The sequence below is a fragment of the Gopherus flavomarginatus genome, chromosome 4 (assembly GCF_025201925.1).
Source record: "Gopherus flavomarginatus isolate rGopFla2 chromosome 4, rGopFla2.mat.asm, whole genome shotgun sequence".
In the NCBI taxonomy this organism is placed as follows: Eukaryota; Metazoa; Chordata; order Testudines; family Testudinidae; genus Gopherus; species Gopherus flavomarginatus.
The window spans coordinates 100939953-100966084 of record NC_066620.1 but is presented as its reverse complement, the minus strand read 5'-3'; the positions used below and the strand labels follow the sequence as shown (position 1 = coordinate 100966084).

General features: G+C 42.4%; 1 protein-coding gene across 14 annotated transcripts in view; it reads right to left on the bottom strand.

Annotated features, from left to right (window-relative positions):
• Nucleotides 1–26132, bottom strand: part of SYNE1 (spectrin repeat containing nuclear envelope protein 1) — a 492410-nt gene that overhangs the window by 199662 nt on the left and 266616 nt on the right. For all 14 annotated transcript variants that reach the window (XM_050949357.1, XM_050949360.1, XM_050949369.1 and 11 more), the window contains 10 exons: nucleotides 17276–17593; nucleotides 16692–16847; nucleotides 15404–15574; nucleotides 13978–14304; nucleotides 9898–10050; nucleotides 9250–9417; nucleotides 7128–7304; nucleotides 5038–5184; nucleotides 2554–2679; nucleotides 923–1099 (listed from right to left, as the gene is read on the bottom strand). In XM_050949357.1, the coding sequence (XP_050805314.1) occupies nucleotides 923–1099; nucleotides 2554–2679; nucleotides 5038–5184; nucleotides 7128–7304; nucleotides 9250–9417; nucleotides 9898–10050; nucleotides 13978–14304; nucleotides 15404–15574; nucleotides 16692–16847; nucleotides 17276–17593 (1920 nt within the window). The remainder of the gene's footprint in view (nucleotides 1–922; nucleotides 1100–2553; nucleotides 2680–5037; nucleotides 5185–7127; nucleotides 7305–9249; nucleotides 9418–9897; nucleotides 10051–13977; nucleotides 14305–15403; nucleotides 15575–16691; nucleotides 16848–17275; nucleotides 17594–26132) is intronic.

Genomic DNA, 26132 nt, shown 5'->3' with positions numbered 1-26132 from the left:
TACCTTGCAATGGCAGCTACACCAGTGCCATGAAAACACTTGCTCTCACTTTCTGGCAACATTATAAACAAGAAGCAGGCAGCATTATCTCCCGTAAATGTAAACAAACATGTTTATCTGAGCGATTGGCTGAACAAGAAGCAGGACTGAGTGCACTTGTAGGTGCTGAAGTTTTACATTGTTTTGTTTTTGAGAGCATTTATGCAACAAAAAATTCTGCATTTGTAAGTTGCACTTTCACAATAGAGATTGCACTACAGTATTTATGAGCTGAATTGAAAACTACTATTTCTTTTGTTTATCATTTTTACCGTGTAAATAATTGTAATAAAAATAATATAAAGTGAGCACTGTAAACTTTGTATTTTGTGTTGTAAATCGAAATAAAATGTTTGAAAATGTAGAAAAAACATCCAAGATATTTAATACATTTCAATTGGTATTCTATTGTTTAACAGTGCGATTAAAACTGTGATTAATAGCCATTAATTTTTATTGCAATTAATTTTTTTTAATCATGTGAGTTAACTGCAATTAATCGACAGCCCTAGTCAAATTATATCAGACAATAGTTAAGACTGCTTTAGAAATAGTTATGTTATTTAGTTAGTTGTCATAGTATGTCACAGATTTTAACTTCAGACCAAATGCAATAGGCAATTAGCCTCCTGAAAACAAAGGAAACCTAGCACAGTAAAGATTTGACTGACTGCTCTAAAACCATAGGGAAGTATTAAAGTACTTCTCTTTTTGCTTTAGCTCTCCGTAGCACCAAAATAATAAACACAGTCCCCTCTAATCCTTCCTTGCATAGTTGTTACAGAATTAATGCACCCATGCAGGGCATACAGCAAGTTCTATAATCAAATGAACTGTTGGATACATTTCCTCCTTTCTTCGCTTTTAGAACACGACTCCTTACCTTAGCCTGCAAAACCATGTTCTGGGCAACGTTTAGTTCCAGTTCTGCCCATCTCCTCTTCATATTCTGTAGTTGGTGGTCTGCATCCTGGAAATATATCCAAAGCTCAGCCTTCATTTGTTTGATCTCTTCCCAACTCTGAGCCAGGTACTGTGAGTGCATTATCTGCTTCTCGATCTTAAAAAAAAAAATTAATAGTGATGGAGATGTTTTAATGTAATTATTCATGTGCTGTGTGACAAGTACAGTAGAACTGTGCAAAGGACAGATTTGAGGAGTAGATTGTTGAGGGGACTAAGTGGAGCTTGCAGAAGGCATTCCTGTCCAAAAAAGCCTTAACCTTGGAAAGTCACAAAACAAGACAGTGTCAGAGGAAAGCCACAAGAAGTTACTAGGAAAGCTAACAAAGAAATTCATTTTGATTCAATGGTGAAAGAGGCTTAAAAAAGAAAAAGAAACTAACAATTATTTAGAGAGAATTCAGGACCCAACGATTCCTTTAAAAGCTCAAATCAACTATACAATTAAAGTCTCTTTACTCTCTTGCTTGCACTTCATGAATCATTGACTTAGTGAATACTTAATTCAATTTATGTGTTTCATTTTAATTTGCCTAACACAGTTCTTTTGCTTATGTGTCTTTTAGGAGAATTCCAAGAATTCAGCAAGGAGAATGCTTACCAAATCTGAGTCCATCAGTCACGTTAAACCCATATTAACAGTGTCACTTGCTTCAAATGAAACAGTGAGATGCCTTTAAGACTTAGGTTCTCAAAAGGCTTAAAATGTCTTGGTGCTATCCTACTTATGTTTTTTTCTCCTGCTTGTTATTTAACAAGCCATTCCTATTGCTAAGACTTGAAGAACCTTTTATCTATTCTGTATATATCTGTAGACTTTAGTTTATGGGTTGCTTGGATATGGATTTTAACTTGCTTCTCTAATATGGAATATGATTACTGTATGGATTAGACTGTTACACTCAATGGAGTGAATTTTAAATGTTATCAGAATGTGGTTTCTCCTGGTAAAGCATATTCTGCAGTGAGATGTTTTTATGGAAGAATGTAACTAATGTTTCTTCGTGGATAGCTTAGGTGTATATATTTTTAAGTTAAATCTCTGATAATAATAGTATATTTCTACACACGCACATGTAAAAGTATATTTTATTTAAAAATTAAAAGTACCATTGTAGAAGATTTTATGGTATACCACTTTTAGTGATAAACAGGAAAATCAGCCTAGTGTTGCTTAGTGTTTAAGAAAATGTAAACTTATGAATCAGAAAATAGACAAAGTCATGTTTGTGCAACTGAAAAAACAGTAATACACTGGCCCAGTTCTTCTTTCTCACACAGCCATAATATACACTATATACTGCTGCCCTGAAGCACTCTTCCTGAATATCCCCACTCCAGTAACCTTACTCTAAGATGCTTGTGTTGAATAGCAGGATGGCAGCATGAAAGTATAACTTTAAAGGAAGTAAAATTTCCTCAGTGAGAAAGTTAAGATGCAAGTACAGAAGATGTTTCTTTACCTAATATGAACCTTGTATAAGCGGATAGATCAAGACAATTAAAACTCTAAGGAGGATTAGAGGTTGGCTGCTGAGGTTTATCTCCTACCGTTTGCTTTGTCTGCTGAATGTCTGTTGCTGTATTCTTCACTTTGGTGTCTGACAAATCGCACATAGAGCACAAGAGATCCAAGTATGTGCTTGCCTGTTCCTGCAGAGCTCGGAAATGTTTAACCTGAAGGAAGACAATCTTCACATATATTCCGGAACTCATCACATTGCATTAAAACTTTCATTTCTCATGATTTTTAGATGGATAGTAAATGTAAGAGACCAGCACTTCAGAGAAGGCTATTTTGTCATAACCACAAATTACCTGGACTATTTACAAATAAACCTATGGGAAATATATTGCTCACAATGCTAAAGAATGATGACTATCTCTCGTTTATTTTTTAGATCAAAGCACTGAGGGACATGCATCCCCCTATACAGATTATTCCCTTACAAAGAACTGCATGCTCTGCATGTTTAAACATGCAGAGTTTCATCTAGATCATTTCCTCAGTAGAAAAGGAAACAGGATTTGCCCCACTGTTGAGCTGAGAGAGGTGGCTGTCTAGACCTATGAATTCTCCAAGATCTGAATAGCTTCTGGAGGGATTCAAGGTAATCTGTGCAGAGGGCTGATTTCTCCATATTCCCCTCAGAGCCCTCCCAGTCCTCCTTTGCCTCCATGGCAGCACAACTCTGACAGGGCTACAGGCTTTCCCTCCAGCTACTGTCCATAGGATGCCCCTTGAAGGAGGTTTCCCGTCACACAGGAAAGGGTTATATTAATGTTGACAAGCACAGCACTAACTTACCTACTAAGTCATGTGTGGCTGGTAAGGAAACTGTATCATATAGAAAAAGCTGTCTCCCATAACTGGCCCCACCAGAGAGTGAAAACTCGTCCCTGAAGAACTCTTTCAAAGAGGCTCAAGCGAAGGGAAAAACAACGCTACAGGGGTGGTATTTCTTCCTTCTCTATCCTGCCCAGCCACAATCTGTGGCATGAGTCCTCTCCTCTAACAGATGTAGGTGATATGACCCTAAATTTCTGAATGCGCAGCTTCAAGTCAGTTCGATTTTAATACAGGGCACAAAATTTATGCAAAATAGTTAAGTATTAAAAATAACCGAGTAATAATGAAACAACAACAATTTCAAATTACTTTCTATGATACCAGAGTCTTATGACAACACCTTACTTCATACTTCCTTTGTATGTGGAAAAAAAAAAAACAACCAGAAGAGGTCAAAATCCACAAAAAGGGACATGGAAAATTCCTTAAGGCAATTTTGTATTACATAGTGATTCTGCATGGGTGCATCTGAAATCAGATCTCAGATAAGGACATTGTAAGAGGGATTGGGCCCTATGGGATATATAAGCTGTAGAAGACCAGAGATACTTCATTTCAGGTTGACAGAGCACAGAACTAAAACTTACTTACTAAAGTCACGTGTGGCTGATAAGGAAACTGTATCTTATAGAAAAGTCATCTCCCATACCTGGCCCCATCACAGAGAATAGCTGGATGACTATGGAGGCCACCCCGTCACAATGCCAGTGTGATGGTTACAAAGCATGTAGCTGTCTGGAGATGCGGAAATTCATACGTGAGCTCCCCAGTTTCCACACTCCACTATCTACCTGTCTTGTCATTTATATCATCATTATCACCACTGCTACCAAGGTCTCCTAGTCCTGATGGTTGGGACAGTGAGTATTCCTATCCAACAGCCAGCATTAATTTTGTTTGTCTAGGATCTGGGAGAACTCCCCTGTGTAGCTGTGGGTAGAGGAATTGATCAGCTTTGAACTTAGCTTTGTGCACTTCAAAATAAAATAAAAAAATCCTGGAAGCATTTGGGGACGGATCTTCTCTACCAGTTTCCAAGTGCTGACGTGCCGTGAAAAGGAGAGTGTCTGCCACCCTCTACTGTTTGGTTTCCATTGGAGAGTGTGGATGGGATGCATTTTTTCAAGTCCCATACTTCTGTGCGAGGTTCTGGGGAGCCTACATATCTCCTTGCTTCCTTTCCCTGGCAGAACTCCAAAAGAAAGCTATCAGCCAGGGGCAACCCAATAACCTCAGGATGACACCTTTTTAAATGTTTCCCATTACACCACTGTGTGCCAATGACACCATTGTAATGAGGCTGGTACAAGAACATAAATAGACAGATGGATGGCTGGGCAGAAAGGGAACCTCAGTGTTAAGCTCTTCGATGAAATCTCTGAGCATGTTTATTGAGTTGCTCAACTTTATATTAAATATCTTATTTTCATTTATGATGCTGGGCTAGCAAGAGTCTCAGTCCTGGGATGGAGTAGGTGCATGGTGCCTAAAACTGCATTATGCTGCCCCTAGCGCATGAACACTTGGAACTGTGAGTAGCCAGTGAGGCTCTGAAGTTTCCATGAGTGAAGAGCCAGAGAGGCAGTTTTCTGCTATATTAAGCACTTATTTGGATTCACACCAAAAAGGATAAGTGAGCGACATTTTGAGCAAACTGGGTTTACATTCATGTGCACAACTTTTACCTGCTTAACTGCATCTGCCAGACTGAAAGGTGGCCACATGCTTGGTTTTAACTCTAGCTGAACTGTAGAGAGCCAAGCCTGACACTGTTGTAGAGTATCCTGATGGTTAACATGCTTCTGGAGTTCATGTTCCAAACTCTGGTACACCTAGAATAAAAAGAACAGTAAGGTAATTGACACTTCTGACACTGATTAAAAAATGGAAGATAATATAAAATATGGGTCTCTCAATAAACTCCAACCAAGATGTATTTTTCAGACATTAGGTAAAATTTGCAAAAGAGGCTAAGGGCTTGTCTACATGGTACCTTAGTCTGAACCATGGTGCACTAACTGGCCCATGATGGAACTTGCTGGCAAGCACTAGAAGTTCCCTTGTTAAATTCACTAATCTTGTTCAAACTTCAGATGCTTTAAAAAAAAAAAAACAACCAACAACACTAAATCAGTCTAGTACAATATCCATAATATCCCGTTTCTGTACTTCAGCTACATCACATTCTAGAAATATTTATATTTTTTTCAATGTAATATATCTTAATATTATGAGGCAATTTCACACTTTTCAGGGAGTTTAGGTTAATAACTCTAGATGGTGATGACTGTTGCTTATTTGACATGTTAATATTCATTTTTCTTAATGCGTAAGCATTTGGCTAGTGTAAATTTGTTCAGTGATGCTTAACTATGTGTTGAAAAATTAAGCTCTGGACTTTTAACAGAGACAGTTTCAAATAAAGGCTAGGTTATGCCTTGTAAATACAACTCCATCTATGTGTGCGGGGACAGTGAAGAGGTCTGGGGGTGAGGGGGGCATAATGCTTTCTGGAGCAACCCACCAGGCCATAGTTAGTTAAATCTATGTATGGAGTGTATTGCACAAAACCTTTTATGATTGGTCAGATCTGCTGGCACGAACAGAGAGGCAGGACCATGGTTCTACCGCCTGTGAGGGCTGGCAGCCCTAACACTGTGAGAGCAAACCCTCCAGTGGTGTCTCACCCCATGCAGTCAGGGGTGTAAGAGGGAGGAAAGCTCCTGATGCTCTCACCAGGCCTTGGACACTTGAGGAGGAAACAGACACTGTGTAGCCCAGAGATTTTAGGAAGAAAAAAACAGAGATTGAATGAAGTGATTATTAGGTTGTTTTTGTATCTTTATTCATTACTTTTCATTTTAGGTCTTTTCTGCATACACACACCCCTTTTTAAAGAAAATGGCCCTTTCTGCTAACTGGATCAACAGGAAGGCCCAGCTAAGACTCTTCTATTGTGTCAGGGAAGACAGAATTTCTTAGCACATCATCAGTTGCTAGTAATGGATGTTCACAAAATGCTGGCACTAAGTATGAAGTTCACCCCAATGAAGGGGACCCCACACAACGTTTTCTTCAGAGAGGTGAATTTCACTCTAAAGAGTTGAAACAGACTTCACTACTGCCCCAATCCTGTGAAGAAATACCAACGTTTCACTTTACACACTGAACAATTCCATTTACTTCAGTGGAATAACTCATACTGCGTTAAGTGAAGCGAGTGGGCAAGTGTTTGCAGAATCTGGGCCAATATGAATCAATCTAAACCTAAGCTTGCTCAAAACAAATAAGCTTCAATAGAACTTTGACCTCAGCTGATTTTTAACACCTTTGATTATATACAGCATGGAGCTACACATGTGGACTTTATTTATTTAGCCACACTTAACCTTTATGCTTTAATAATAAATATAGTCAAACTCTTTCTAAAATTTGATTTAAAAACTCAGTCCTTTCCTGGACGGAGACCATGTTTCCCTGATTTTATATTAATAATAAATTTGTATACCCCTGTAAATAAGGATTTTAAGTCAATCTGGGGTTACGTGGAGTAGAAGTTATGGCAAAAAATGGCCACTTTAATCAGTCTATCTCTAGCATAAGGAATGGTGGCACAGTTAGTAACCTGTAGAGTCAGCTTTTACACAATTTCATGAAACATCAAATTATTACAGAAATTCTAATACATTATTCCCATCCTGCACAGAATTACAATATTGTACATAACCAGCATGTTTATAGTTATATCCCATATACACTGTTGAAAAAAACTTACTCTCTGAGCTGTACTACATATGGCTGAATAACTGTCCCTTGTCCCCTGTAGATGGGTTTGTGTGTTTTGCTTAAATTTTGCTTGAAGATGTTCTGCACCTTGACTGATCAAATAGTCACCTTTATTTTTAAGGCTGTTCAAATGGTCTTCAAATCCTGCAATCTCTTCCATCATTGCCTAAAAAAAGATTAAAACACTCATAAAAAATACTTTCATAGTCAAACAGCATCTGAGTGATGACTTCTTAAAGCAACACATTATATGCTTGAATATTTTTCTTAAATGTATTTGTTATAAACAGTTAAGGGTTAATGTCTCTTTTACCTGTAAAGGGTTAAAAAGCTCAGTAAACCTGGCTGACATGTGACCAGAGGACCAATAGGGGGACAAGATATTTTCAAATCTTGGTGGAGGGAAGTCTTTTTGTTGTGCTCTTTGTGTTGTTGTTGTTCGCACTTGGGACTAAGAGGGATCAGACATCCATCCAGGCTCTCCAAATCTTTCTGAATCAGTCTCTCATGTTTCAGACTTGTAAGTAATTAGCCAGGCAAGGCATGTTAGTCTTATTTTTGTTTCCTCAACTTGTAAATGTTTCTTTTTACTGGAAAGATTTTACCTCTGTTTGCTGTAACTTTGAACCTAAGGCTGGGGGGGGGGGCGCGTGTCTCTCTGGTCTACAGGAATCTGATTACCCTGTAAAGCATTTTCCATCCTGATGTTACAGAGATAATTTTTACCTTTTCTTTCTTTAATTAAAAGCTTTCTTTTTAAGGACCTGATTGATTTTTCCTTGTGTTAAGATCCAAGGGGATTGGATCTGGACTCACCAGGGATTAGTGGGGGGAAAGGAGGGGGATGGTAAATTTATCCTTGTTTTAAGATCCAAGGGGTTTAGATCTGTATTCACCAGGGAATTGGTGAAGTCCCTCAAGGCAACCCAGGGAGAGGACGAAGTTTTGGGGGAACAGAGAGTGCTCCAGACACTGGAATTCTGGGTAGTGGCAGTATACCAGAGCTAAGCTAGTAATTAGACTTAGGAGTGTCCATGCAGGTCCCCACATCTGTATCCTAAAGTTCAGAGTGGGGAAAGAAACCTTGACAGTATTTGTCATTAGATTTCATGAGAAAACTGTTATGTTCAAGCTATTAGACTGTACAATCTGTTTTAAAGCCTTTGTCACCCAAGAGATCCTAGTTTGACACAATCAACAGAATCCAGCAAATTCACATACATAGGTATCCTCTAGACATATTACAAACATCTTAAATGAACCAATACAATGTGCTTTGTCCTAAATTGAGGAACTTTCATCTTTCCTTGTCAACAGTCCCTCCTTGTTGCTGCTTATCACCTCTTTTTCATATCGAATCCAATATTAGGATCAAATTTTGACACTGACAGTAACTGATCCAAAATGGCCCCATTAAGAACAATGGATGAAATTATGGCCCCATGGATGTAGATAGTAATTATGGCATTGACTTCAAGGGAACGAGGATTTCACACAATGAAACGACTTAAGGAGTAACATGCTAATCAAAAAGTAAGTTAGGACATCACTATCTGGCCCATAGTTTGAAGGCATTTTGAGGTAAGGATTTTGACTTTCTTTAACTTCAGTGTGTACTAACCACAGCTGTTGGTTGCTAGCAATAATTATACCTTCCATGAGAGTATTTGAGGGTATCTTACAACCTAATAACAAGAGAATTATGATACAAACTCTTCTAAAAACTAGGAGGTTTTTGTCCTCCCAAGAATCAGGAATCAGTAGTGTACCGGGGTAGGAGGGCCCTACTCTGCCTCTTGCAGTCTATTTCTTCTTCTCAGCATGAAATAGAGAAACCCTAATACAAAATTCAGACACATATACATAACCTTCACATGTTGTCACTGATGCTCACTGAAGGTGACATGAATCAGAAACACACTGATCTGGATGTAGACAGTGAGTGCATCAAGTTATTCTTGTTAATCCAGTCAATGTTACAGATATTCATGTAAGTACAGAAAAAGATGATAAAAAAAGTTACAGCTCCAGAACTGAGATGGGGAATTGCTGGAGTAATATTTTTTTATTTTTACTGAGTAAATTACATGTGTTCAAGCACAAAGACCTACCTTGTGGTTGGCTAGTTGCTGAGTTATTATTTCTACACTGCTGCTCTCCATAAGGTCAGGAGCGACCAGCCTGCTGGACATCTGTAACAACCACTTTTCCACTTCTTGTAAGTCACAGTGATAATCTTCATGCTCTTTTACTTTCACCTCCAAGCTTTCAGCATGTGCCTGTGGGACCATATAAACCAAAATACAATTTTAGAGACATTTTCAAGAGAAAGGATGTCAAAAGTTGCTTTGAAACCTGAAAAGTTACTAAGAGTGATCCTGCAAACTATTTATTTCATAGGAGTACTGCTTATATGCCTAGATCACAGTGAACACATCAAAAGAACTTCTTGCATCAGGATGGGTCGGGCCCAGTTAAAAAAAAAGTACAAAAATATTAATGATAAAGAAAATTGATTTTTTTAAGGGCGAATATCAACTTGAAATGCAGTTAATCCCAATAATTTTTCCCTGTGGATGCCCCAACTCCACATAACCTTGTAAGCCTCACATAAAGGGGGCTTCTACCAGCCCTCTGCATGGGATGAAATGTCACCCACAGGAAAAAACCTCAACCTTTAAACTGGAAAAAAAAAGTTTCTCATATTGTGTGTTAGTGACATAAAAGGATTCCATAGTCCCCTTGCTGATTTCTTTTACCTTTGCCGTGTTGCAGAGTTCCTGGTAATTGGCCTGAAGTTTCTGAATTTTGTCCCCTAAAGTAACGTCATGCACAAGTTCAAGAAGGGCTTCTCCTTTTTCAGTCACTGATTTTATAGAAGGCTCGTGGGACAGCACCGTCTGTTGTACTGACTACAAGTGCAAGCATTATAGTGAAAAAATATACTGTAAAAAGAATAAGGTAAGATCACTTCCCTTAAATTCCAGGCTCAGAGAGTCCCCTCTAATTATGGATCAGCCACCTCCGTGACACTATCCTTCCCCAACCAGCCTCCAGAGCTGTATTATTTTTCCCTTGGAGCCCCCTCAGGAATTCTTGGGGCAACTACAATAAGAGACTGAGCGTGTATGTGGAAGGGGGCAAGTGTTAGAGGCCAGAGCTGGTGCAGAGGCAGAGTGCCTCTGAGCACATGGCTATAATCTGCAGGTTTGGGGATGGGCCCCACTGCCTTTTCCAGGAGAAACTCCATCCCCTTTAATGGGATGATGCAAGGGGAATCTGTAAAAAGGGACACGATCTGTTTAACTGTCCCCTTATTCCTGCCTTTTTAGAAACAACAAATGACACAATGGCAGTGTGTGCATATCCTGTCAGATATTGGCTTCCTCATATCCGATGCCTGAGAGTTGCAAGCAACATCTGCAGCCCTGTGGTGTTTTACAAAGACACTAATAAGGTCAGTTATTGGTATTATTGTTGCAATTTTCACTTTTAGAGAGTTATTATTTTGGTACAATGGTAAATGTTAAAAAACTATTTTTGTCTGCAATGTTGTTGTAACCGTGTTGTATATTAGAGACATACACTGAGGTAATATCTTTTATTGGACCAACTTCTGTTGGTGACAAAGACAAGCTTTTGAGCTTACATAATGCTGTTCCTCAGGTCTGGGAAACATACTCAGACCCTGCCAGAACAACAGATGCAAAACCTGTAGACATCTCTCCATTACGACAATGATCAACTCCGATAACACACCATTCAAGATTCATGGGTGATATCTATCACAACATGTGGTGCATATCATCCAGTGCCTGACATACCCCACTATGTGTGTGAAATCGCACTCATTACGCTCTCGAATAAACTCACACAGGAAAATGATAATAGACAAAAACACCCTTATCACCTGTGGGTGAACATTTTTCACAAAACTATCACTCTTTATCTGACCTCTTAGTCCTTATTCTCAAAGAAAAACTGCACAACACTTTCAAAAGATGGGCCTGGGAGCTTAACTTTGTAACTTTGCTAGACACTAAAAATCATGGACTGAACAGACACTGGATTTATGGCTTATAACAGTATATAACCCATTAACAACACCCAACACCAACTGCCTTTTTTTCCCGCTCTCCCTTCCTTCCTTTCCTGTGACTAACAGGGTATTAACAAGCCACTTCACCTTGAGTGGTCTCTTGAAATATGTGTACTACTGTGATAAACAATCTGTTCTACTACTTTGTGGACGGGTCAATAGTAGAAAATTAAACAGTAAAACCAATGTCGGTAAAGGATGTGAAAAATCCACATCCTAGAACGTCATGATTAAACCTACCCAAGTCCATATTTAGACAGTGCTAGGTAGATGGAAGAATTTTTCCATTAACCTAGCTACTGTCTTTCAGGGAGGTGGATTACCTATACTGACAGGGGAATCTCTCTCTGTTCCACTGTAGCATTTTAAGTGTACACATACTCTGAGTATGTTTCCCAGACCTGAAGAAGGGCTCTGGGTAAGCTCAAAAGCTTGTCTCTCTCACCAACAGACACTGGTCCAATAAAAGATATTTCCTCACCCACTCTATCTCTCTAAAACTATTTTAATTCTTAATATTTTTATAATGCTTTTAAAATTAATTAAAAACAATGGAGCCCACACTCTGCCATGTCAGCTAAAGTTTCAGCTTTAGTTTAAAAGACATCTCAGAAGAGTTCTGAATTATGCATCTTTTGTCTCAGACCAAAACAGGCTAGAATTTTTCAGATTATTCAATAAATCAACAGGTATTTTAAATTAGCCAAACGTGTGGCATGGCCAAATTCTGCTTTCAGCTATATCAGCATAAATCCAGAGTAATCCCACAGAGTAACCCCACTGCAGAACAAAATTTGGCTCAATTCATTGTGTCATTACACCTATAAAGCTAGTAGACTGATGAGTTCTTATTCCTTCAATATTCAGGGTTAAAATCAGAGGTGATACAAATAACAGTATGCAGTACATTATCTATATTAGCATGTATCGCTAAGTGAAAACTTGTGCACTTTAGGAATATAAAGGAAAGGTGCAACAGAAAGAGTGTAATTTAGATGCTGAGTAGGGGAAGCTAAATTAGGAAATGTGTAACTTACACACGTTACACGTGTAATTTACACACTGAGGTGGCAGTGTGTAGTCGGAAAAGCATTCATTCGAGGTCTATCTTGATTTCCTTTTCACCCTCTTATTAGTTGCTTTCCCTGCTACATTCTTGCCCTTCCATTCCCCACAATGTTTAAAACTATAACAACTTTTCTGAGTGTCATAAACAGATAGTTAAGGGTTAATAGAACAGGAGTACTTCATGTCTCTTTTGACTGTAAAGGGTTAACAAGTTAAGTGAGCCTGGCTGTCACCTGACCAGAGGACCAATCAGGGGACAGGATACTTTCAAATCTTGAGGGAGGGAAGTTTTTGTGCGTGCTGTTTTTTTTTTGGTTGTTGTTCACTCTGGGGGCTCAGAGGGACCAGATGTGCAACTAGGTTTCTCTCCAATCTCTTTGATATAGTCTCTTATATGTCCAGAATAGTGAGTACTAGGTAGATAAGGCGAGTTAGGCTTATGTTTGTTTTCTTTATTTGCAAATGTGTACTTGGCTGGAAGGAGTTCAAATTTGTATTTTGCTGAAAGGATTTTAATTTGTACTTGCATACTTAGGCTGGGAGGGTATTCCCAGTGTCTATAGCTGAAAGACCCTGTAACATATTCCATCTTAAATTTACAAAGATAATTTTTACTGTTTTTCCCTCTTTAATTAAAAGCTTTTCTTGTTTATGAACCTGATTGCTTTTTTTATTCTGGTGAGACCCCGGGGACTGGGTCTGGAGCCACCGGGGAATTGGTGGGGAGAAAGGAGGAAAGGTTATTTTCTCTCTGTGTTAGGATTACTTTCTCTCTCAGGGAGAGTCTGGGAGGGGGAGAGAGAAGGAGGGGGGAAGGTGGATTTTCCTCTCTCTTTCATGATTCAAGGAGTTTGAATCACAGTGATCTTCCAGGGTAACCCAGGGAGGGGAAGCCTGGGAGAGGCAATGGTGAGGGAAAGGGTTTACTTTCCTTGTGTTAAGATCCAGGGGTCTGGGTCTTGGGGGTCCCCGGGCAAGGTTTTGGGGGGACCAGAGTGTACCAGGCACTGGAATTCCTGGTTGGGGGCAGCGCTACAAGTACTAAGCTGGTAACTGAGCTTAGAGGAATTCATGCTGGTACCCAGTCTTTTAGACGCTAAGGTTCAGAGTGGGGAATTATACCATGACACTGAGTTACCACCATATAATTTTATACCACCATTTATGTCACCTCTGAATCTGGCCCTCAGTTTTCAGGTTAATTTTCATTATCTCTGTGGTAAATAGTACTATAAACAGTACTATAACCTATTTTCCATTATATAGAAAACTTAAATATAGCGAAAAAACAAAAGCATAAGGAGGCAATGTCAACAGTGACAGAAAAGTTCCAGGTGACTGCAGGTCAAATTCTATTGTCACTTAAACTAGTGTAGATCCAGAATAACTATTGATATCAGTGGAGTTACTCCATACTTATTCCATCAAATGAGAAAAAAAATTAGCCCCAGGTGGATAACCGTCAAACATGGAAGACTTATTATGGCACCCAAATTCCACATTTGGATGCTTACATTGGCTCTTTGGCATGGAAACTATGCTTTTATGATTTGAGCATCCAGATGAGGGATCTTATGGAATCTATCAAGGCCCCCACAGCTGAAAACTGGACCTCAAGGACTTTTAGCTCAAAACCTCATTCATACGACGGAGTTACAGCATCAATTCTTACCTTGTATTTGGATAACTGGGCCTTCTTTTCATATAATTCAGTTTTGGGCTCCACTTGAGTGTGCAATATGGCTTGGTACTCTGTCAGCCACTGAGTCTGTGCCTTGTACTTGTCTGAGAATTCCTTTGACAACTGGAGGCACTTCTCTAAGGCCATATGCTCCTTCCTGATAGAGCTGGCCAGTTCTCCAAGCTGCTCCATGTAATCACTGATCTCTTTCCTTAACTGGTCAGCTTTATTTCCTTCCATGTATTTAATAGCCCGATCACCTTTCTCACGGGCAGATTTCAGCAAATTGTGGCCTACATCCATGTCACTCAAAAGAAGCTATAAAGAAAAATATGGAGATTAACAGAGAAAGTAGATGAAGTCTTAACCCCTTTCAGTTTCCTTTGTTTTAATTTTTATGTCAAAGAGACGCTAGTAGCAATGTCTTTTTCAAACTACTGAGGCCAAAGAGATCGAGCAGGGAAGTGTGGAAAAGCTTGCACTTGTTATTCAACACAATATTGTCAACTGAGGATCTGGACTTCTCTCTCCAAGACTATCAGCTCATCACTTTTCATAATCAAGAAATTCACTTTAAAACAGATAACTACACAGTTCAAATTCACTGTAATTTTATTGCAATACAGTGAATGCTGACAGTAGATGTAGAGTGACTACTATATGTTTTATCACTTAGGTCAATATTTCAAAGGCTGATTTAAGTGGAAGAGATACAAGAAAATATAATTCTCCATTCTCCACTGCTTATTAAGTAGGGCTAACTCGAAAAACAAAACAGTGTGCATCTCAGAAAGGAATTAAAGCTGTCATTAATTTAAAGATACAATGTTTTAAAACCACATAATAGAAATCAGCCAGTGGTGGTGAAATTTCAGGCGTTGAACCAGGAAATTTTATTTACGGAGTTTGTCAAATACAACGTACACAAGAAAATATGGAATAGTTGAAAACTGTTCTTTGGCACAGCAGGTTTAAATATTGCAAGGAGACTGAGGAATTAATTCACAACTCTGAGGTAAAGTGTGAGTTTTACCACTGGGTTAGTTCAGTGGGGGAATGGAAGAAGAGTTTTGCTCCCCACAATGCATTTATATAATAAAATTTGTATCATATGATCATTTGAGTGTCTTTTATTTTAAACTAAATCAAAATATAAACACCCTCTATTAGAAGAATGGGATTATACCATTTGGCATCATCCATGAATTTCACTATGAAGTTATCAATGTCATCGAACTCCACACACTAGGAGAACATCAAATTTTACACCCAGTGCTCTCTATGCTGCTAACTACTCTGGACTGTTGGAATCAGAATTCTGAGTAACTGTGAGTACACCATTATATGTGGACTAGTGCATGTGACTTAACTCATGAAGAAAAATTACTAACAAATCCCAAGTTCAGGTGTATCGTACCTCCAATTTCTGCATTTTCTTCTCCATTGCTGTTTTATTCACTACATCAGTCTTGGTTACCACATTTTTAAAGTTCTGGCTAGTGGCTCCATACCAATCTGTGTAAGTGCAGAAAGCTAATTCTGACTCATCCATACTTCGAATCTCTTCTTCCAGGAACTTTATTTGTTCCTTCAAACAAATGTTGGAAACAGAAAGTGAAATGCTTATCATTGTCCAATTCTTGACAAGAGAATATTTAATAAAAGCAACAAAATACTATTTTATGAAAGAATAATCAATTTACTAAGTTCATTGACTTGTAAATAAGTCCTTTCATATCCACCAGATAATTGTTCTCTTAGAGGTTTTCTGTATTCTCTTCTCAATGTGTGTGTATAGCAATCACTAATGTTAAAATGGAGTAATATGGAGTAAAGGGGGAAGGTATAGGTGATAAAATTCTATTTTATATTTTTAAGTCAATTTAGGCCTGATTTACACTAGGAAATTACGTAGGTGAAACTTATACACCCCTGAGCAATACAATTAAATTGACCTATCCCCCAGTGTAGACAATGCTAGGTTGATGAGGTAATTCTCCCTCTGACATAGCTATCGCCTTCTGGGGAGCTGCAGTACCTATCCCGATTAAAGAAGCTCTCCTGTTGGCATAGGTAGCATCTTCACTGAAGTGTTGAAGTGGTGCAGCTGTGCCACTGCAACATTTTAAGTGTAGATGTACCCTTAGCGATTGCGAGAGGTGTCAGATTGAAAGTACCATAATCTGAAGTGATCTGCAGAATGGACCTTGCCAGTTCAAGTTTCCCCACAACACCTCATCGATGTGCCTCCTCCATGACAACCTGAAGGCACTTCTCTAAAATTCATTCAGTGTCCATGCACACTGAACCCTCAACTTGTCTGCTGGGACTGCCAAAAGAGGCATCAGTCGGTATCCCCTGGCATGGTATTTTTGTGATGCAGATAACTCACACAAACTGTCCATAAGAAAACAGAATGTGACTACTAACACATTTCACACAGATTGCTAAACACCCACGACATGGTGACAATTTATGATTACTGCAGAAGTTGACTGAAAGGTCTGTCTCCTATTAACAATGCCCTGATCCATCTAGCCCACTGAAATCTAGAGAGGGGAAGGTTCTTGTATGTGCACATTATATGATTAAGGATTCTACATCAATGAATAATTTGTGCTAACCGCACCCAATAAATAATACCTACCTGTGTCTCCCCTTTTGCTGACATTGCATAATATAATGAATGAATTTCCATTACTTACCAGTACATGAAGGATAAGAGCTTGGTACCGAGAGGTAAGCTGTGTAGCTTGATTTCCCATTCTACTGGTGGTATGACTTTCCTCCAGGATTTGCTGAGCTAATACCCCAACTTCCTCAACTTCATCTTTGCAGATTGTTATTTCTTCATGCCATTTCTGAGACAAAGAAGATAGATATTATCAAGTGTATGTGATTACAACCATGTATCTTAACACTGGAAATGTAGTAGTTTACTCTGGTCAGCACGGCAGAGACACTCAATACAGCCATGGGAGAGTGCACTGGATTAGATTCTGGTTCCCTCATCAAGAAAAGAATTGAATAGATTCCAGTTCCAGGAACAAACTCTTCTCTCTATTGTGCCTGTGCACTCTACAGCCAATTGAATTTCAGATCCCACACTGAGATTACAGCTCTGGCGAAATCATCTCTTCACCTGTAAGTGGAGCAAATTTGATCTGGACTCCCTGAGAGGCAATGACAATGTCATATTTACAGTCATTTTTCATCGCAGAACTACACTGTAACGTATAAACTATGTGTGATATATACAGGGTTTCTTAAACAGATGGAAAGTAATTACCTTCATTTGCTGTAGCTGCATCTCCTTTGTTGCTCTGTCAGACTGCCGCCCAGTCCTGATATTAACTTTCTCCTCCAGCGTCTTAAGCCAGTCATCTACCTTCTGAAACTTTTTCTCCATTAACCTCAGTTTGTTCAGAGTGGTGTTTAGCTGGGTCCTGGCCTCAGAAAGCCTGTGCTGGTAAACTTGCCAATCCTGTCGCATTGACTCCAGTGCTCTGTCTTCTATCTGGGGTATGCCCCAAGGTATCACCTCCTCCTTGCCATGGAGTGCTGCATTTAGTAATGCCTGTCCTTCTGCACAATTGACCTGTAGTTCCTGCAAGTTTACAATTACAGGGGTAACTTGTTCACATGTTTTACACTAACAGTAGTAATCACATTTTGCAGAGTAGATAACAGCCTAGCTCCTTTGACTTCATCATCCAGTGTATTTAAAGTTGAGTACCTTATACCACCTCGGTGGTAGCCTGGTCATGAACACCTTAACACAGCCCGGCACAGTGATTTTTTTTTTTTAACATGATCACTAGCATTGCTCAATGAATTACGGGATACATTTATGGCCAAAATGTGCTTATGTTCCTCCTTTAGTTGCTGAGCTTATCAGAACTTTCAAAACATAGGTCATCTTTGCCAGCATGGGCACTTGGGATCCCTGAGCACATTCAGCACATCCGTGAACTCAAGGCTTTCAGGCTGGCAGCCAGCACACTACTAGCTTGCCAATGTGGCAACTTTAAAAACCAAATCTGTTTCATTAGATTCCTGGATCTGTTTTCCATTGATCTTAGCCAGATGCCTATTTCTGCCTTATGTAGCTAAAAACAGCCACAAAGGGTACCACATTTTAAATAAAGTTGATTAAAAAAAAAGGCATACAAAACTAGGAAACAGCTGGTTTGGAGGAGATTTATGGCCCAGATTTTTTAGTAATAAATATGCCAGTATTTTCCCTGTAAATATTTCACATACAATTACAGACGAATTCCCAGCATCCTTTATAGTTAAGAATTACAACATGCTGGATATTAACTTTCTTCTCCAGGGTATTAAGCCAGTCTGGTTTTATTTTGAGACTGTGCAACTCAGGCTCGTCATAAATCCATTTGATACCAAAATGGGCTAACCAAATTACAGAGTATGATGGTCCCCAGTTTTCTGATGAATACATCTGAAACAGAAGACACACTTGAGTTTCTGCTGTTAATTCCAGAACAGAATGAAAATGACTTTAATAAAAAAGCCAAGAAGGGACCATCTGTTCAAACACTGCACAAGAGAAGAGCACAGCAATCTGAAACGTATACTTCTTTTCACATTTATTTCTAGGAAAGAGCTCATCCTTAATTTTAAGAAAAACTTTCCTTCCATGTAAATATTTTTAAAAGTATAATTTTGTAGAGAGATATATACATGCATATCCACACTGACTTTAATCCCTTTAAAAAATCTTGTGTAAGATAGTGGGTATTTCACATTTGCAGCCTTTAATCACAAATTGTCCCATCAACTTCATAAATACGTTATATTTGATTAATACTGTATAGCCCTTTGTGTTATTGCTATGTCAAGAATAGGACTAAAAAAAACCTCTCATTCAGTTGCTAAGTCATGAAAGACTTAAGATTCAATGAACCAAATTCTCTCTAATGTGATCGTATGGATTTATTTCAGCTGATTAAGAGAAAAGTGGTATCGTGTTTTCTCTTCAGATCCCTTCAGTTCTGGCTTTTAGAACCTGACAGTACTTTATTGTAATATTGTTGACCATATTGTAGACTGAGAGTTGTACAAAGTTTTCTTCTTAAAGACTTAAATTCAGGCCAGATTTACTGCAGTCTGCAAAACTGCAAAAGTTTTGTGTGACTGTGGCCTTATGGACTGATATATGGGGTCAACTGGAAGTCACAAAACTCAATCCCTAAAAGTCAACAGGATTTTAAACAAGAGTTTAAAGGCACCAGGATTGAGTCTACTAGTTGGGCAGCAAAGACCTTATACAAGAGTTCTTGTGAAAATGTAAATCAATTAACAAGTCCAAAGCCCACTATATCTAGAGATCTAGAAAACTTACCAGTTTCAGTCTGCAGTGGTTTGTGTGAATCATTTTGCCAGTTTTGGTTCATGAAGGCATTGATTCTTTGAGTTCTGAATTCAAACTACACTTGAAACTCTTAAGAATAACTCAGCTGAAAATATTAGGTTTTACCTGATATTTTTGCTCTACTTCCATTGCATATTAAATAAAATAGTAGTACCACCACCACCACCACCAACAATATAGTCAGAGCCATAAAAAAGAACTCTAAGAATCTGAAGAAAGCCTTTGATGAACCACAATATGTTGGGGAAGAGTCAACATGGCTACTATAAAGGAAAATCATGCCTCACAACTTTAAAAACATTATTGAGGATGTCAATAAGCATGTGGACAAGGGGGATCCCCAGTGTACTTGAACCTGCAGAAAGCTTTTGACAAGGTCCCACATCAAAGGCTCTTCAGCAAACTAAGCAGTCATGGGACAAGAGGGAATATCCTCTCATGGATCAGTAACTGGTTAAAACATAAGAAACAAAGGGTAGGATAAATGGTTAGTTTTCACAATGGAAAGTAGTAAGTAGTTGGGTCTCTCAAGGATCTAGGACCTGTGTTGTTCAACTTATTCATAAATGATATGGGAAAGGGGGTGAACAGTGAGGTAACTCAATATGCAGACCATAAAAAATTAATGAAAATAGTTAAGTCCACAGCCGATTGCAAAGAGTTACAAGAGGATCTCACAAAACTGGGTGACCGGGCAACAAAATGGCAGATGAAAGTCAACATTGAGAAGTGCAAACATATACTGGAAAAAATAATCCGCATAATTCGTATAAAATGATGGGGGTCTAAACTAGATGTTACCACTCAAGAAAAAGATCTTGAAGTCCTCATAAATAAATAAATAAACAAACATCTGCTTAATGCACAGCAGCAGTCAAAAAAGCTAACAATGTTAGGAACTATTAGGAAAGGGATAGATGATAAAACAGAAAATATTGTAATGAGGTTATATAAATCCATGGTGTGCCCACATCTTGAATACTGCATGCGGTTCTGGTTTCCCCATCTCAAAAAAGATATATTAGAATTAGAAAAGGTGCAGAATAGGACAATGAATATGATGAGTGGTATGGAACAGCTTCCATATGAGGAGAAATTAAAAAACAGACTGGGACTGTTCAGCTTAGAAAAAGAACGAACTAACGGAGATGGATATAATAGAGGTCTATAAAAAGGACAGTTACCTGTTCCGTAACTGGCGTTCTTCGAGATGTGTTACTCATGTCTAATCCACACTAGGTGTGTGTGATCGCCATGTGCACCAGTGCTGGAAGTTTCTCCCTTAGCAGTACCCATACTGGGGGAGCACTGTGCTGACCCCTGGAGTGGCGCCTGTATATCGCGTTATAAGGGGGACCGCGCGCTCCCCCTACCCTCAATTCCTTCTTGCTGGACAACTCTGACAGAGGGGAAGGAGGACGGGGTGCGGAATAGACATGAGCAACACATCTTGAACAATGCCAGTTACGGGACAGGTATCTATCTTTTCTTCTTCAAGTGATTGCTCATGTGTATTCCACAGTAGGTGATTCCAAGCCATACCTGTTGGAGGTGGGTAGGAGTTCACAATAGGCTGGGACAGAGTACTGCCCTGTCAAACCCGGCGTTATTCTTAGACTGGGAGACGACTGCATAATATGAAGTAAACGTGTGAACAGAGGCCCAAGAGGCCGCTCTACAAATGTCTAGGATAGGACATAGACTACGTAGGCAGCTGATAAGGCCTGAGCCCTCGTAGAGTGTGCCCTGATGATCGGCGGTGGGAGAACCCCTGCCAGATCATAGCACATATGCATGAGGTGATCCAGCGGGAAAGGAAATAAGTTGCCCTTTCACCCACTCAACTGAGGCAACAAAAAGTTGCGAAGATTTCCAGAATGGCTTGGTCCGATCCAGATAAAAGGCCAGCACTCTACGTACATCGAGTGTGCGGAGGCAGTGTTCCTCGTTGGAGGAATGGGGCTTAGAGCAGAGCATGGGAAGAAAGATGCTCTGTTACATATGGAAGGCGGAGATCACCTTCGGAAGGAACATCAGGTGTGGGTGGAGCTGGATTTTGTCCCTGTGGAAGACTGTATAGGGGGTTCTGAGGTCAAGACCCTGAGTTCCGAGACACGCTGGGCCGACGTAATCGCTACAAGGAAGGCTACCTTCCATGAGAGGTGAGACCATGAACATGTGGCCAGAGGCTCAAAGGGAGGACCTGTGAGTCAGGACAAAACTAGGCTCAGGTACCATTGTGGCACAGGGAGGTCTAGCATATGGGAATAAACGGTCAAGGCCCCTCAGGAAACGGGAGATTATAGGGTGGGAAAAGACTGAGTGCTCTTGCACCAGTGGGTAGAAGGCTGATATGGCTGCCAAGTGTACCGTGACAGAGGCGGGTGCCAGTCCCTGGGTCCTAAGGGATACGAGGTAGTCCAGGATAAGCTGGAGAGGAGCGGAGGAAGGGGAGACTCCCTGATCACTCACCCACTTGGAGAACCTGAACCATTTCACCATGTATGTCCGGCGTGCGGATGGTTTCCTACTTTCCAAGAGGACCCGCCTTACCTGCTCCGAACATCTGTCCTCCTCCTCGTCTAGCCACAGAGCAACCATGCTGTCAGGTGGAGGTGGCTAGATTGGGATGGAGGAGGTGGCCCCCATCCTGGCAGAGGAGGTCCGGGAGAAGCAGCAGTGTCCTGGGGAGGGGCGGCAAAGGAGGGTCCCGTACCATTGTTGGCAGGCCCACGCTAGGCCTATGAGGATGACTTTCGCTTTGTCTGCTTTTACTTTCTGCACGACTTTGTCAATGAGGGGGAACGGCGGGAAAGTGTAAAGGAGCTGGCCCGACCACTGCAGGAGGAACGCATCGGAGATCGCGCATCTCCCCACTCCTCCCCTGGAGCAGAACCGTGGGCAATGTTGGTTCTGGTGGGTTGCAAAGAGGTCGATCTGGAGACTTCCCCACTCTTGGAAGAGCCGGTGAGTGACCTCTGAGTGGACCGACCACTTGTACTCGGGGGAGAAAACCCTGCTGAGGCGATCTGCTTGCATATTGCTGTCGCCCAGGAGGTACACAGCCCTCAGGGAGATATCGTGGGCTATACAGAACTCCCATAGGCTCAGGGCTTCCCGGCAGAGGGGTAGGGAGTGAGTCCTGCTTTGCCTGTTGACGTAGTACATGGTGGCAGTGTTGTCTGTGAGGACCCTGACCACCTTGCCGCAAAGGTGTGTGTGGAAGGCCATGCATGCCAACCGTACTGCCCTGAACTACTTGACATTTATGTGAAGGGTCAAGTCCAGGATTGACCACGTCCCCTGGGTTTGCATGTTCCCTGTGTGGGCTCCCCAACCTAGGTCCGATGCATCGGTCATCAGGTCCATAGACGGGTTGGCATCCTGAAAGTGAACCCCTTGCAGCATGGTGCTTGGGTCAGACCACCATTGAAGGGAAGCCAGTATCAGGGACGGAACCATGAGGACCTTGTCTAGCCCATCCCGGCCCTGGGAGAATTGGGAGGCCAGCCGGAGTTGGAGGGGCCTCATTCGAAGCCTGGCATGGCGGACCACGTACGTACATGTCGCCACGTGCCCTAGAATTCGAAGGCACGCCCTTGCCATTGTCACCGGGAAAGCCGTGACCGAGATGATGAGACCTCTTAGGGCCTCAAAGCTGTCCAGGAGAGAGAGGCTGTGGCCCTTGAGGAGTCCAGCAGCGCCTCAATGAACTCTTATGCGCTGAACTAGAACTAAGGTTGATTTGGTCTCATTCACCACTAGGCCGAGACCATCACATGTCGACAGGAGCAGCTTCACATGGGTCTTCATCTCGGAAGACGAGTCACCCTTGAGAAGCCAGTCATCCAGGTGTGGGAAGATCTGTATCCCCTCCCGCCTGAGGAAGGCCGCTACCACAGCCATACACTTTGTGAAAACCCTGGGTGCCGTGGATAGGGCAAATGTGAGAACCGCAAACTGGTAGTGGTCCATCCCCACTAGGAAGCGGAGGAAGCGCCTGTGCCCCTCGACAATATGGATGTGGAAGTACACATCCTGGAGGTCCAGGGCCACATACCAGTCCCCCGGGGCCAGAGAGGGGATAATAGAGGCCAAGGATACCATGCGGAACTCGGAGTGGGATAGAGAATGGTTCAGGCTCCGCAGGTCCAGGAAGGGCCTGAGGCCCCCTTTGGCCTTCGGGATCAGAAAGTACTCTTTCCACCGCCCTCACGTGCAGTAGACGGTCCACCTCCTGCACTAGGAGGTGGGCATGCTCTGGGTCCCTGGGGCCTATAGGGGAGGGCGGGTGGTTCAGAGGGGAGGAGTTGAACTGCAACCTGTAGCCCTTGGAAATGGTGCCGAGGACCCACTGGTCCAATGTGATATGGGACTATGCCATGTGGAAGGCAGACAAACGGTTGCAGAACACAAACTTTATTAATTGGAGGGTCTCCCTGGCAACAGGCCCGGTGCCCCCCGGCAAATAGTCAAAACCGCCTCTTTTCCTGCCTCTTGCCCTTAGAGGGCCCAGGCTGCAGAGCAGAGCAGGACTGCCGCTAAGATTGTTTTTGGTCTCTTATATGGGGACTTGTATCTGCTCTTTGCAGGTTGAGCCGATTATTGCAGTCTGGCCTTGTCCTTAGTTGGAGGGACATAGAGGCCCAAGGTATGTAGGGTGGTGCAGGAATCCTTCATCCCATGCAGCCTGACATCTGTCTGGTCCACAAAGAGTGCTTTCCCATCAAACGGGAGGTCCTGCATAAGGGATTGGGCCTCCATCAACAGTCCAGACAGGAGGAGCCATGACATCCTGCACATGGAGATCACCGAAGCCATGGAGCGGGCTGCAGTGTCGGCTGCATCTGACGCCGCTTGCAGGGTCACTTTCACTGCCGCTGCCCCCTCTTCTACTAGTGCCTTAAAGTCCTTCCTGTCCCAGTCTGGGAGGAGAGGCTCAAACATAGGCAATGACTCCCACAGGTTAAAGTCATACCTGCTCAGTAAGGCCTAGTGGTTGGCTACCCTGAGCTGGAAACTTGTCAAGGAATAAATCTTTCTACCAAAGGAGCCCAGTCGTCTGGCATCCTTATTCTTGGGGGTAGGTGCCAGATGGCACTGACGCTCTCTGTGGTTTACCAACTCTACCACAAGCAAGTGAGGTGCCGAGTGGGAATAGAGATACTCATGGTCCTTGGCAGGCACAAAGTACTTCCTTTCAGCCTTCTTGGAGATTGGTGCCAAGGAGGTGGGAGTTTGCCACAGAGTGTTGGAAATGTTGGCTACACCCTGGTGCAGGGGTAGAGCCACCCGGCCCAGTGCCAAGAGGGATAATACGTTAAAGAGGGAATTGGAGGGACCCTCCATTTCCTCAGCCTGTAGCTGAAGGCTGGATGCCACTTGCTTTAGCAGGTCTTGGTGTACCTTAAAATCCTCCTGAGAGATTGGTGGTGGAGGCACCATTATGGTGTCATTCGGTGCCAGGAAAAGAGCAAGCACGGAGCCATGGGCCTTGGTCGTACAGGGGGTCGAGCCCCAGATCAGAGTCTGGGCGTGGATCCGCCAACCTGTCTCTTAGGCAACCAGAAGAGGCTGATGGAGCCTGAGATGCTCCGGTGACCGAGCGGGCCCCCCTCTGGGTGGGCATCGATGGCCACAGTGCCCACTGGCACCACTGTCCCTGCCATGGGGCCCCTTACCACTGACCCGACTGAGGGCCCAGTGGCGGTAGTTGTCCCAGCTGAGCCGCGTGGGCTGAGGCTGGGTGGCTGGGTGCCAAGACTGAGGTCACCGTCAAGCGCACAGTCTCACAGGAACGGTATGAGCGGCGGTGCCTGCGATGCCGCCTCCCTCGGGACCTGGACCTCTAAGTCGAGGAATGGTACCCGCCCTCGAAGAGCTGCTTCAGTACCCATGACGGCAGCGGGAGTTCCAGTGCCCCGGTGCCGAGGCGTCGTGAGGGGAATCTCAAGCACGATGTTTAGTTGAGCGGGAACTGGAACGAGAACAACGACATCTATCCCATCGAGACCGGCTGCGGTAGTCGTGTCGCGAAGGGAAATGGTCTCGATGCCTGTGCTCACTGGCAGGCAGCGTAGAGGGTCCTCGAGACTCCCATCCGGGTGGTGACTGGGAAGATCTGGTCGATGTTGAGGGAGGGCGTGAGCTGCTGGATAACCGGTCGCTGCACGCCGAATGGTGTGGGGAACGGTCCTCAGAGTGGGGACTGCGACCCGCAGGAGATTTGATGGGCACCGATTGGAGGTTTGCCCCGGGACTGGGGACCCGTCACCGGTTGCACATCTGGAACCGGGAGACTCATAATGTCTTTTGCAGCCTGCAAAGCCTCCAGTGTCGATGGAATCCATACCGGTGGAAATGTGCGCAGACGGCGCTGGGCTGCTCCACTGAACACGAGTCAGAGGTCTTGAGCATGGGGGTGGGGGGGGAGGACTGTGGGCTGCCCGATGCAGGAGCAGCCTCCCCTCTTTCCTTGTCTCGGCACCGCTGCGAGATAGGGCCCTTTCCCTGCTTCTTGGAGGGGGAACGGTGCCTCACTACGTACTGACGGTGTGGCGACGGGAGCAGAGTCCGCCCAGTGTGCCGGAGTTGGGGCCAATGCCGATGCCATCGAGAGAGCACGGAGTCTAATGTCTCTCTCCTTCTTGGTCCGCAGCTTGAATGACCTACAGATCTTACAACGTTTGCTGATGTGACTCTCACCCAAACAGTGGAGACACTCAGCGTGCGGGTCACTCCTAGGCATAGA